Below are 12896 nucleotides of genomic sequence, written 5' to 3' on the forward strand. Positions count from 1 at the left end.
CCAATTTATAATGTAAGCATGTTTTGATACCATCTTTAGAATGAAGTCAAACAGTTAAAAAGTCCAAAATATAATTTCAATAAATTTCGGGCCAGGCATCTCTTTTATGAAAATATTATAACATTGAATTAATCTACTTATATGTTTGTAAAAAGACATGTTACTACTTCGGTCAGTGTAAGATAGATATACATTGATATTGACATAAATTTTATCTTATAGAATTTATTTTTTTAATTGTATGGTTCAGAAAAAAAGGTTTAAAAACGAAATTTATTTAGAGATTTTAGAAATATTATATATAATATATTTTATTTTATGCATCTGCTGAGTGCACCATATTAAAGGAGTCCCTTGCTTTTAAATATCTTACTGATGGAGATATAATAAGATTGATACCAATGTCAGCCGGAGCCAGGAGATGCTTAGCTTATTTTAGCATAAGAACTGGAAACAGCTTTTTGTTTAATACAAAAACTAAAGTTTAAAAATTATAATTAGCCGATAATCAGGATGCATAACTTCTTTGAGTCTTGGCTGGTTGCCATCTGTTTCAGAATGTCTGCTAAACTAAGACAAGGCTGCTAGATGTGACGTATCAATCTTCTTGTCTAACTCTCAGCAAAAAAAGCATATTTTCTAAAATGTAAAACTACTTAAAATGTTGATTTACTGCTATACTAATGCACACCATTTGAACATGTGATGGAATAAGCTGTAATGTTGTCAAGGCAAACGTATTCAGAAAATGCAGACACAGAATAATACCTACAAATGAGGAAGTTAGATTATCCTTCAGAGTACTTCTCAGACGTTTAATTTGTGTGTGTGTGTGTGTGTGTGTGTGTGTGTGTGTGTGTGTGTGTGTGTGTGTGTGTGTGTGTGTGTGTGTGTGTGTGTGTGTACAGTGGATATTTACCTTCTTTTTGTGTATGGTTTAGTCATTTTGGGACATTCATTAATTCATGCATATGTGCTGTTTTGTCATAGATATTCACACAAAATAAACTGTTCTGCAAACGTTTTGTAGGATGTGAACAGTAAGAGTAGGGCCAGTGTACTGTATAATGTCTTGCCCCAGAACATGTATAGTTTATGAGTATGGCAACAAAGCTATAGTATTTATAGTTTATGATGGAAGTTTTTGTCCAAACATATATATACACAGTAGTTTGATATATTGCCCTCTTATCCTTGGAAATCATAAGACTTGTAAGTATTGTAATTTCCCTTACAATGTATTGTATACATGTATTGTTTTTAATGCTGTAGCAGATACAGAACCTCACCTCATCATACACATATTAATATGTCCTCTTTTTGGTGAATATCTGTGCAGGCCTCAGTGTACTTCCTCACCCAGAGAGTGTGTGTGTGTGTGTGTTTGAGTGAGGACAGTGTATGTAGCCTAACTGAACAGCAAGGCAGAGTGAAGATGGGATATTTGTAAATATATGTGTGATTTTAGGCTTAGAGATAACACTTGTAACGTGTGTTAACACAGGTTTTATAGATATGAAATAGGCAGTTTGTATTGTCTTTTAAGATGATAAACAAACGTTGTGTTATGTTCTACAATGGCTTATGCAATTATGTACGAGTAATGGTTTAAAGAAACCATTTTATGTCAGCACTAAATGCAGTAAATTAAAATCATTTTAATACAACAGTGACTGTTGTGTGTTGTGTGATGAGTGTTTTCTTACAGTGTCTGTTTTTAGATTAAATGTATTGCATTTGCTTCATTTGCCTGCCACCTGTTTCTCAGCATCAATGACTTTAGTAGTCATACAGTTACACAGCTTTGCTGATATTTGGATTAAAATGGCATCACACTAGAAAAACAAACCAGTTTCTATAATGTGCGTATTCATCTGTGCTCAGGCTGCATCTGAACGAGAGGAATGACTTTGCTTTTTAACTGTGCTACAGTGTTATGTCAGGAATAAGACCACATACCACTTGTATGTGAAAGAGTCTACAGCGGCTCTGTAATGCTGCACTTTCAGAGGCACCGCGGCGCTTTGAGGTAAATGCTAACGTCAGCATGCACACATGATCTCAGTGACAATGTTAACATGCTGATGTTTAGCAGGTTTAATGTTTACCATCTTAGTTTAGCGTGTTAGCGAGCTAAACTTGGATAATTAGCACTAAGCACAAAGAGCAGCAGAGGCTGAATAAAGTTGTTTCACAATCATTTAGTCATGAACCAAAAGTATTGAATAATCAATATGTTGACCTGATACTGGCACTATATGAACAGTTACAGCATGAGGCTTGGACTGATGATTATTCCACTGCACTTTGACTCTTTTGACTATCAGAATGCAGCTGGTGTTAACAAAGAAGAACATTACAGTTTCAATTATAAATCCACATGGCAAACTGAATGATATTACTGTATATATGAATTCTTGTAATGGATATTTTGTATTGTACAACTTGTGTCAGAGGACACATGCTTTTGGAAAATGCATCACTAATGTTTTACTACATCCGATAAGAATTAAATCTGAGATAAGATGCTTACAGTTCATGAGGCAAGCTATTGTGAATGCATTATGCAAAGTCATGCTTTGTTATGCTATAAAATAACTACATAAATGTCTGTGTCAGAACTGTTCCATGTCTTATTACAACGGCTAAAGTCCACGCAGCAGCTTGTCTCTGTGAGGGAGATATTGCTTGTGTTTGTCTGAGAGATAGCATGATTAAATAATGCCTTTGACCTGTCTTATTTAAACAGAGATAATACAGGCTGCAAAAGCAATGACTGTCATTTGCCCCAAGAGCTTCCAGGATGAAGGCGCAGTCAACCAGCCTTCGAGTGAGGTTACCTGTGTTTTTGTTTGTCACACAGGTGATCACTGTTGCCTTGTATGCTGCCTTTGTCACCTACGATGAGCATGTGGATGCCAGATTTCAGACTAACAGGACTAACCACATTGACAATGCTGTGTACAGGGACTACCCTGTTTTTACACACATACAGGTCATGATATTCCTCGGCTTTGGGTGCCTGCTGGCGTTTTTTCGACTCTATGGCTTTGGGGGGATGGTTTTTAACTTCCTCGTGGCTACTTTTGCCATTCAGTGGGCCATTCTGGTGCAGGGCTACTTCCAGTTCAGCTACGAGGGTAAGATCCACCTCGGAGTGATCAACCTCATAAATGCAGAGTTTGCCTGTGCGGTGGTGTTGATATCGTTTGGGGCAGTGCTGGGGAAGACGAGCCCGTTGCAGCTGCTGGTCATGGCTCTGCTAGAAGTGCCACTGTTTGCAGTCACAGAATGGGCCGTGCTCAGGTATCTGAAGATCAACGATGCAGGAGGCTCCATTCTTATTCACCTATTTGCCTGTTATTTTGGCTTGGGTGTCACTTTTGTACTGTACAGGCCTAGCCTAAATAAAGGCCATGCAAAAGAGAACACCAGCTACCAGTCTGATATCATGTCTTTAATTGGGACCTTGTTCCTCTGGGTGTTTTGGCCCTCGTTCAACTCAGCACTGACCCTGAAAGGAGACGACCAGCATAGAGCCATCCTCCACACCTTTATCAGCCTCAGTGCCTCCACGCTCACAGCCTTTGCTCTCTCTGCCATGCTGAATAAAAATGGTAAGATTACCATGGCCGATATTCAGAATGTGACCCTGGCTGGAGGCGTGACAGTGGGGGCGTCTGTGGATATGATGATATCGCCTGCAGCTGCATACGCTCTGGGTATGATGGGCTGCATTGCATGCATGCTGGGCTACAAGTTCTTGAGCCCCTTCCTTGCACGGCACTTCAGGATCCAGGATCAGTGTGGAATACATAATTTGCATGGTCTGACAGGACTTATATCCTGTGCTGCAGGGATATGTGCCATACTGATGGCTAATGAGGAGGTGTATGGCCCCAGCTTGTATGAGATATTTTCCCACAGAGCACCAGTAGAGGGAGACCCTAAGCTGCAAGAGCTCCAGATGTTGATCCCAGGTTTACAGCCAGGGTTGGGGAGAACTGCCCAGGAACAGGCTCTCTTCCAGGTCGCAGCTGTGTTCTCCACCATAGGAGTGTCAGCGCTGGGAGGCATCCTCACAGGCTTTGTCTTGAAGCTGCCATTTCTCGCACCACCATCCGATGATTTATGTTTTGATGATAAGCTGTTTTTTGATGTTCCTCTGGACTATGATTCACCACTTAAAGTCTATAATACAATTACAACAGATGATTCTGCTGCCTGACATGCAGCAGCCGTGTGTGGTCAATGCATTTGACTGAGGATAAACAGTCCATATTTGTTTTTTTATGTCGTGAAATTTAACATCATAAACAATTCGGCACAATAGGAAAATGTGAAATACTTTTTAATATGTGTGCAAATATTTTTTCTCGTATTTCTGTCAATAATTCCTGCTATGAAGAGGAAGAGCGTCAACTAAAGCTTTTATTAATTTTGTCAAAATCCATGCAATAACTTAAAAAATGCACAGGAGCAAACAGGGCTCAAATCTGTGTTACAAATATATTCTGTACAAAACAAATAGGAATTAAAAATGGATTAACAACTGCGCTACAAAATACAATTATGTGATGAAGACATTAAACCTATACAGCTTACTACAAAAGGTACAGTAAAGAAAAGAACTACAGCTGAAACAAAAGTAATGATGAAAGATGAAGCTAAATAGCCATGTCATGAAAATAAGTAATAGATCCTGAAAAGTCTGATGGTGTTTTAAAGTTAAAAGCTCATCTCCCAATTTATTAAGAAATTGAAGGCACAGAGAAGAACATGTGTTGGGTATGTTTAAGTGAGTATAGTGATCCAAATGGAAATAAAAGCTGCTTTAGATATTTAAAAAACAAGTCTCCTAGAGTTAAATGTATCATACATGAAACATTGATGTGGAAGATAAGGCCACATTATCAACAAATATTATTTTTAATTAAATTTAAAGGTGTAGGTTTCAGAAGTGTTCTGATATATGATGGTAGCTTAATCTATAGCAGGACATAAAAAATGGGAGACCATTGACATTTGTTTTTACTCAACACTAGATGGCGACACGTGACTGTGTTCTCAAAAAGTTCCAAAGACCCTCATTGTTTGTATCCTCAGTTCTGTTTTACAGGAGGAACAAGAGGGGGGTTGTTCTTCGATGGTATGCTTTGGGCAAAAGAGAGAAGGAGCTAGAGCACAAATTCATGTTGAATATTGATCTGAAATGCACTTCAAATGAGCCATAGGCTATTCTCTTTATTTGCCTTTGATATTTTGTTGAGGTACAGTGTTACTTGCAGCTAATTGAATTGATGTTAATGGCATTGTTGTATGGGTATCTGTGTTAATACATATTTTTAATACATGTCTATTGTCTACTATATTTCTAATTAAAATGTTTTGTGTTGTTCTTTCACATTACTAAAACTATAGAAAAAATGGTATCATTAAAAACCAAAGTCATAGTATCGTAGGCCTATGTTATGAACCTCAAATCACCTCGCTTTAATATTGTGGAGGTGGAGAGAAAGACAGAAGTTTAGTCTCAGGAAGAGAGCGGTGAAGTGCTGCTTGGCTCCAGCAGGGGGCAGTAAGGCAACACCAAATATCGCCGCTGCCGCAAAAGCTCAAAGCAGAAGAAGAAGACGACGAAGAAGAAGGAAGGCGAGCATTTTGATACCAGGCCACGACCTGCCACGGCGAGTCGTAACATAAAAAGGTTACATAACTTCGAAAATTGTGATTACATCTTAGCTTTGTGTGATCGGCATAGAGGGAGGCGTCGAGACGAGTCTCTTCTGCGCCACATTTCCTGGATATTTTGACTTTGGCACATCATTTCATCAATTTCAAACGGTAACGTCAATGTTTGCTAATTAAGCTAGCTCGCTGCCGCGGAAACGTTGTTAGCCATAATGGCTGTTTAACTTAGCGCTTGTTTTTCTAATGTTAAGCATTATTTGGACTACTGTAAACATTTCGGGACAGGGCTGTTTAAAATGGATTCTTACTGACGACGAAATGTAAATGTTTTCTGATATTCAAGTTAGCAGTCTAGTCAAACGCAGCGTCAAATTAATCAGGGTCATTGAAATAAGCTAACGTTGAAACGACGGAGATATAGCTTCCCGAGGTGGCTAGTCAGTGTTAGCTTCGTGTTGAGTGTAACGCGTGTTTATCCTTTATGTTTCGTCTAATGCTAAACATGTACGAGCTATCTTGGACCTGTGACTTTAATTAGCATTTACATTTATATAATTTAAGATTGAGATTGTGAAATTAAGGAAATTATAAGGAAGTTAGGGCAAACTCCGTCTTGTATCGCTGCCATCTAACAAACGTAACTTGTTTTTAGCAAACGTTTATTTAGCTTTCATTCACTGTAATTCATACTTATTTTTATTTACCAAAGTCAGTTGATGGGCTACCTTCTGTGACCAACCTCACAAAACAAAGATTGGCTCACAATTTTCAGGTGATGTGAAAACTGATAAACAAATGTAACTTACATTTATGTTGTTCAAACCTTATTGTTTAGCCAGCTGCGAAAATACTCAACCACCTTTTCTCAAACGTTTAATTGTATGAAATTGCATAACAAAGATTCAAGACCAAGTATCAGTGCACCCCCTCTAAAAAATGATCCGTGTGGTGGTAGCTGTATACAAAGAGGGGGGGAGGACTTGTGTCATTGTGTCCTTAAAAGCAAGTTTCTTGTTTATAAAGATAATCATTGTCTCTCTTTCACAGGATCATCATGGCTGATGATTTTGACGTTGAGGCCATGCTGGAGGCTCCATTCAGAAAGGTGGGTTGCAGATTACAGATATGAGGCCTGTTTCACTGTTATGATTTACTCTTGAGTCCTTTTTATATTTGCTACTGTGACAAAGTTTACTTGAATGTTGTGTGGTGTGATTGAGTATTTAAAACGCAATACAGAATTATAAATAAATCCACATCTATCTCTCTTTATAGACTTCCCTAATGATATCTCACCTCTACTCCCATGAATTCATCTTTGATTCCACTGTGAACTGTGAAAAAAAGGAAGGTAGTTATTGTGCATATACTGATGTACTGTGGTTCATCTTAGGACTAAAAGCGATTTAACCTAGAACATCCAATCCCTATTCGGTTGCAACAAGGTGAATGCCAATGGTTGATAAGCCCATCTTTACATGTCCAGGAAAGGAGGCAGTATTCAGATTTACAATCTTCATGCCATCACTGTTTTTGAATGTGCAGTCCTAATATATAATCAGTTTTAAACCCCACATCTGAATTGTCTTACACTGTCTTTGACAAAAATGTATTGTTCTGTTGCGTTGAAGTAATTCAACTTTCATTAAATTGCTCTTTAATGTATGAAGTTGTGTTTTTAGAGAAACATTTCCCCAAGTTAATTAGGGATTCTGAATTGTGTTTGTTTCAATTTATAACTGTTTAAAATCCAATAGTTGTAGTTTGACAACAGTATGCTTGAAAATGCAGATATTGCAGTTGTGGAGCTTCATTGTTCGAACACATGAGCCATGTCATGATTTTATGGCAAAATACAGGTGAATAATTTCTCTTGCTATTAAATATGAATACTGCCTCTTTGCCATAGTCAACTGTAATGTGAATCAGCATCTTGATTTTGCATGCTACACGAAACCACAGATATTGATATATTTCTAGAATGACTGTAAAATAGATACTTCTATCTAGCATCATTGTATTATAAAGTGAGTTACTTTTCAGTAGTTAATAATTCCTTAAGTCAAAAGGTTAACAGATAATGGCAGTGTTACACGTGGCTGAATTGATGGATTATTTCTTTTTTTTATTCATTATTTTTCTTGGGCGTCAATATTACTAAGAAGTGTGAATCCCTGTTTGCTTCAGGGCAAGATGTGTGACAGAGGTGGCATCGAGCTCTTACAGTCCAAGAACGAAAATGGGTGAAGATCACTGGACTGACACCAACCACACAGGATCTCTTTTAGTGGCCGTGGGCCATGCGTGGTCACATGATTAGGCACAAATAGTGGCATTGGTACGACCTATAAGAAGGGGAATGGTGGAGATGATCTGACTTCTGTCAAAGCTTCCTGAACTCAGCTAATATGTTGGACACTCTCCCTTAACTTTGCTTTGTTGTACTGAGCTGCCTTGTAAAAAACAGGAGCGGGATGGGAAGCTATTGGGGTGGTGGAAGGACACTGTCCAGACAAGACAGTAGGAAGTTTTGAAGTATTATTATTATTAATTGAATATATTCTGCATTTTCTCTTGTCCCACCCCATCCCCTTTACCTTGACGACTTGAAATGTTTCATCTACGTCCTCATGATGTTCTTCTATCAACCTTGCTTAGGATGAGATCAAGTCCTCTCATGCAAATGGACATGATGATCAAAACAAGAAGTAAGTCTTGATATAATATATGGCATATTAGCTTTGTGGTTCTGAAATTTTAAATGTGTTCACTTTGCACGACGATAGCAGTGTTGTAACATTTTTCAGAAAAAGGAGAAGTCGAAGCAAGAGCCGAAGCCCGGGCTCTAGGAAGAGAAGAAGCAGAAGCAAAGATAAAAAGAAGGGTAAAAAGAGGAGCAAGAGCAGAGAAAGAAAACGGACCCGCAGCAGAGAGCGCCATCGCAGCAACTCCCGAAGCAAGGAGCGCTCTGGTCGCTACAGAGCCCGCAAGAGCCCAGTGTAAGTGACTTTTCTATACTCGAGAACATATACACGCTGTCCACTCTATTAGGTATAATCTAATGTACTCCAATGCAACAGTCCTACTATATCTTCTGTCTTTTCAAAGCTAAGTGTTCTGTTTTGATGAGTCAGAAATTATTTTTAAAAACACCTAACTGACCTTAGTGGTAAAACTTATAATTTAATTAACGCCCCTTTGACAATGTCAACTAAAACTGAACATTATAAGCATCATAAAAATAAACTTTATGCCACGGTTGTATTGGATTGCATGAGATTGTAGACGTGTACCTCAAAAAATGGCAACTGAGTGCAAGTAGTTGCTAATAGCTGGTGTTTGTGAGCTTCCAGTGTTGTATATTCACAGAAGAATTGTTCCCAACTTTCTTTTTGACAGATACAAAAATGTTCAAGAAATATTTAAATTAAATATTTGTTTTGGAAAAATCTGGTACTCTTATAGGAAAGTATGCAAAGTTTGAATGCCCTCTTGTCACACAGCATCCCATCAACGTTCTTTTCAGCTTTATTTGATATTGTAAAAGTAATTCTTCTTTGTCTTTAGCCGGAAACGTTCCAAAAGTCGGAGCCCGTTCAAAAAAGAGAAGAGTCCCATCCGGTAAGATTAATCTTCACATTACTGTTTATGAGCCCTGTGGGTACATTTCCTGATTTTGCTATAGCACCCTGAAATCCAGTGGTTCTCTTCAAGGTTTAAACAGATCTGTAAAATTTCTTTTTTTATTCAAGAAACTTTGAGGATGCTATCGGGCAGTATAACAAAATCAGGGAGTAAGATTTACATTTTTGATTTGTCACAATATTGATTATTTCACCCATTTATTTTTGTTTCCAGAAGATTCTTTTTTGTTTTGTTTAAATGTGGATGTTTTTTCTCTTTAAGGCAACCCATTGACAATCTAACACCAGAGGAGAGAGATGCCCGCACAGTTTTCTGTATGCAGCTCGCTGCAAGAATCAGAGCTCGAGACCTGGAAGATTTCTTCTCAGCTGTTGGAAAAGTCAGTTGATTCTCAAGTTATTGTCTCATATAAACCAGCAAGTCGGTGTGTAGCAATGATCTCTTAAACCGTCACCGTTTCTCTCTCTGTAGGTAAGAGATGTGAGAATGATCTCCGACAGAAACTCCAGGAGATCAAAGGGCATCGCATACATAGAGTTTGTGGAGTCTTCTTCTGTACCACTGGCTATCGGATTAACTGGCCAAAGACTGTTAGGGGTGCCCATCATCGTCCAGGCCTCTCAGGTGGGTGTGTCGGATCATATTAATAGCCAATACATCCTTGTTTATCCCAAATTACAATAGTTAGGTAGAATTGTTTATACATTGAGGCACTGAATTAACTTGCTTTAATTACTTTCGTCATGTAATCACAGGCAGAGAAAAATAGAGCCGCAGCCGCTGCCAACAATCTACAGAAGGGCAGTTCGGGTCCAATGAGGCTGTACGTGGGCTCGCTGCACTTCAACATTACTGAAGAAATGCTGCGAGGGATCTTTGAGCCTTTTGGAAAGGTGAGGAACAAGTTTCACATTTAGTTATTAATAATAATGCTTTGTAGACTCATTCATGACGATCCTCTATTGATGTGTTTTTGTTTCCAAAGATTGAGGGAATCCAGCTAATGATGGACAGTGAGACCGGACGATCCAAAGGATATGGCTTCATATCGGTAATTAAAAAAATCTTTATTTCATTGACAGTGCTTTTAGTTTTTTCAGATTGTTTGATTCTAACCTCTTCGCTTATTAAAGTTTGCAGATGCAGAATGTGCAAAAAAAGCCTTGGAGCAGCTGAATGGCTTTGAGCTGGCCGGACGTCCGATGAAGGTGGGGCATGTTACAGAGCGCTCCGACTCATCAACAGCCAGCTCGTTCCTGGACAATGACGAGCTAGAGAGGACTGGCATCGACCTCGGCACCACAGGGCGTCTACAGCTTATGGCTCGACTAGCAGAAGGTTCGTAAGATCCTAGTTTTTGTATTGACTTCACAGAAGCACAAAAGTCCCCTTAAAGTAAAGCTTCAGTCATTTTGTCAAGGGACCAAACAGTCAACCTTATCCTTAGGTTCCAGCCTATCCAATAGGAAGATTTGCTGCTTGGTTATATAGTAAACTGAATACCCTTTTTAGGGTTTAGGACGTCAAAATGTTCGTAACTAAGTAGCTCTGTATTTTAAACAAGACGCAACGTTTGAGTAGTTGTAAAGTGTGACCTTTTTCTCACTGCTGGGACACAAGATATTAATCTTCCCATCTAACTGGCCTTTTTCCTAAAATTAACATTGTGTAATTTCTCTCTCCCTTCACAGGAACTGGTCTGAAGATCCCTCCTGCCGCTCAGCAGGCTCTACAGATGACCGGGTCAATACCTTTTGGAAACATTTCTCAATCAGGTAAAGGGTCTAGATGGTGAAAACATTGTTTGTTTATAACATTTCTGTGGAAAAAAAATCATTTATTTTTGCTGTTTCAGCTACAAGCCATGCCTTGAACCTCCCATCACAACCACTGGCCACACACTGCCTTCAGCTGTCCAACCTGTTCAACCCACAAGCGTAAGGATATTTGAATACGTTATTCCAGTTTATCTTAAATCCACAATCGCATGCCCAAGGATGAACATTGAATTAGTTTTGGTCTCTGTAAAGTCCAAAGTTTCTTGTTACTGACGACACTGAGTGGAATTTCACACTAAAAGCACCCACAATATTTGACAAACTGCAGAGACCTTAAATTGGCACACAGGATTATGAATATTTATAAATTGCAATTACCAAACATGTTTTTATTTCTTCTTCAGAGAAAACGATCCAACCTGGGCCATTGAAATCCAAGATGATGTTATTGAAGAGTGCAACAAACATGGAGGAATTGTTCACATTTATGTTGATAGAAACTCTGCTCAAGTAAGTTGCTGCTACAGATGTATTAGACGTCTTTTCACCGAAATAACAAAATGTATTTCTAGTAGAGCGTTTCATAGGAACTCTGACATTTTTGTAATCTTTTCTTTTTCCACATAGGGTAATGTGTACGTGAAGTGTCCCTCAATACCAGCAGCGATGGCAACTGTAAATGCACTTCATGGTCGCTGGTTTGCAGGTATGTGACAATGCCAACGGGTTTTGAATCTTTAACATAAGTGTAAAACTATGGAGAAAGTTTGAGGTTAACGTTTTCTTCTCTCTTCCAGGCAAAATGATAACGGCTGCCTACGTTCCCTTACCAACCTACCACAACCTTTTCCCTGATTCAGTAACGGCGAAGCAGCTTCTAATGCCGGCACGTCGATAGTCTGAGACATGCTTATATGGAAGTCAGTGTAAATACATTTGTTTGCAGTCATGGAAGTGTTGTTGAAAAAGACGCATTGAAATTAGATGGCTGTGTAATAAAAGTTGCCTCAAGTTCATGTTCACCATTGAAGACTAGGCAGGTTTTTTTCTTTTGAATTGCTTTTCAAATTTTTCGTGGGTTTGTGTTGTAAAATACCACCGAGAAGTAATCTGCAGTTATCTATTGGTATGTACGTTTTTAAATATTCTTGTCTTATCTGCTTGTTTAAATCAACAGTTTTAGATTTAAAATAAATTGCAAAGAGTTACAAACTGTGTTGGGTTATAGGCCTTAATGCCAAAAGTATATCAATGTCAACAATAATCCTTTGTAACTTTTTACAGCCATAATTTCATTTTTTGTATGAAGGCTCCCAATAAATTTTGGCAAATTTGACAATTCATTTTTATGTTGTCCCCCTTTTTGAGTTTGTTCAATTTTAAGTCTTAATTGCAGCATTAGACACCGTGTTTCTAGTCAATTAAATATTTCTTCAGAAAAGTGGATTTAAAAACAAAGTTGCGTCTGTCATTTCTGGACAAAATGTGATACAAGCCGCTGAACATTGTCAGCCTGTAAATAAGTTTTGTACTTGATGTGTTTACATTCAGCTACAAAACTTCATCATATTACATTTAGTCAAAATATGAAATCCCTACTACACCCTACCTTTTCTTTCTTGTACTGTTGACCCTAAAGCCTAACATGCTAGTGGATGATTTCTGGTCTCATGGGACGAAGAAGACTCCTCACTAGAAAACTCACGTGGAGATTTAGGCTTTATCGGAAGTGTTTTTCAGTTTAAGAAGACTAACTGGTTTGTCTGGTTACCGTCTTTGTTA

General features: G+C 38.3%; 2 protein-coding genes across 13 annotated transcripts; both read left to right on the forward strand.

Moving 5' to 3' along the window:
• The first annotated feature begins 2803 nt into the window (after positions 1 to 2803).
• On the forward strand, positions 2804 to 4228 carry rh50 (Rh50-like protein). Its single transcript, XM_029435910.1, has one exon. It carries the CDS (start codon positions 2804 to 2806, stop codon positions 4226 to 4228), a length of 1425 nt encoding a protein of 474 aa, XP_029291770.1.
• A 1386-nt stretch (positions 4229 to 5614) lies between these two features.
• Positions 5615 to 12457, forward strand: rbm39b (RNA binding motif protein 39b). Of its 12 annotated transcripts, XM_029436150.1 has the most exons (20): positions 5616 to 5844; positions 6401 to 6463; positions 6739 to 6796; positions 6967 to 7042; positions 7483 to 7550; positions 7879 to 8029; positions 8350 to 8403; positions 8499 to 8690; positions 9259 to 9312; positions 9444 to 9485; positions 9598 to 9715; positions 9808 to 9960; positions 10092 to 10229; positions 10322 to 10387; positions 10470 to 10674; positions 11028 to 11111; positions 11192 to 11273; positions 11519 to 11624; positions 11742 to 11820; positions 11912 to 12457. In XM_029436150.1, exons 7-20 carry the CDS (start codon positions 8351 to 8353, stop codon positions 12010 to 12012), a joined length of 1473 nt encoding a protein of 490 aa, XP_029292010.1. In that variant the 5' UTR covers positions 5616 to 5844; positions 6401 to 6463; positions 6739 to 6796; positions 6967 to 7042; positions 7483 to 7550; positions 7879 to 8029; position 8350; the 3' UTR covers positions 12013 to 12457. The 12 variants fall into 12 exon arrangements, with proteins under 12 accessions (XP_029292000.1, XP_029291999.1, XP_029292007.1 ...); XM_029436148.1 differs by lacking the exon at positions 6401 to 6463; XM_029436149.1 differs by lacking the exons at positions 6401 to 6463; positions 7483 to 7550.
• The last annotated feature ends 439 nt before the right edge of the window (positions 12458 to 12896 follow it).

This window comes from Cottoperca gobio, chromosome 7, assembly GCF_900634415.1.
Source record: "Cottoperca gobio chromosome 7, fCotGob3.1, whole genome shotgun sequence".
In the NCBI taxonomy this organism is placed as follows: Eukaryota; Metazoa; Chordata; class Actinopteri; order Perciformes; family Bovichtidae; genus Cottoperca; species Cottoperca gobio.

Excerpts from the sequence above, each read along its gene's own strand:
- rbm39b (XM_029436140.1), top strand. The coding sequence starts at position 6,746 with ATGGCTGATGATTTTGACGTTGAGGCCATGCTGGAGGCTCCATTCAGA. Across the intron at positions 9,313-9,443 it reads AAAGAGAAGAGTCCCATCCG|AAACTTTGAGGATGCTATCG; the intron begins GTAAGATTAATC and ends TTTTTATTCAAG. Across the intron at positions 10,230-10,321 it reads TCTTTGAGCCTTTTGGAAAG|ATTGAGGGAATCCAGCTAAT; the intron begins GTGAGGAACAAG and ends TTGTTTCCAAAG.
- rh50 (XM_029435910.1), top strand. The coding sequence starts at position 2,804 with ATGAAGGCGCAGTCAACCAGCCTTCGAGTGAGGTTACCTGTGTTTTTG.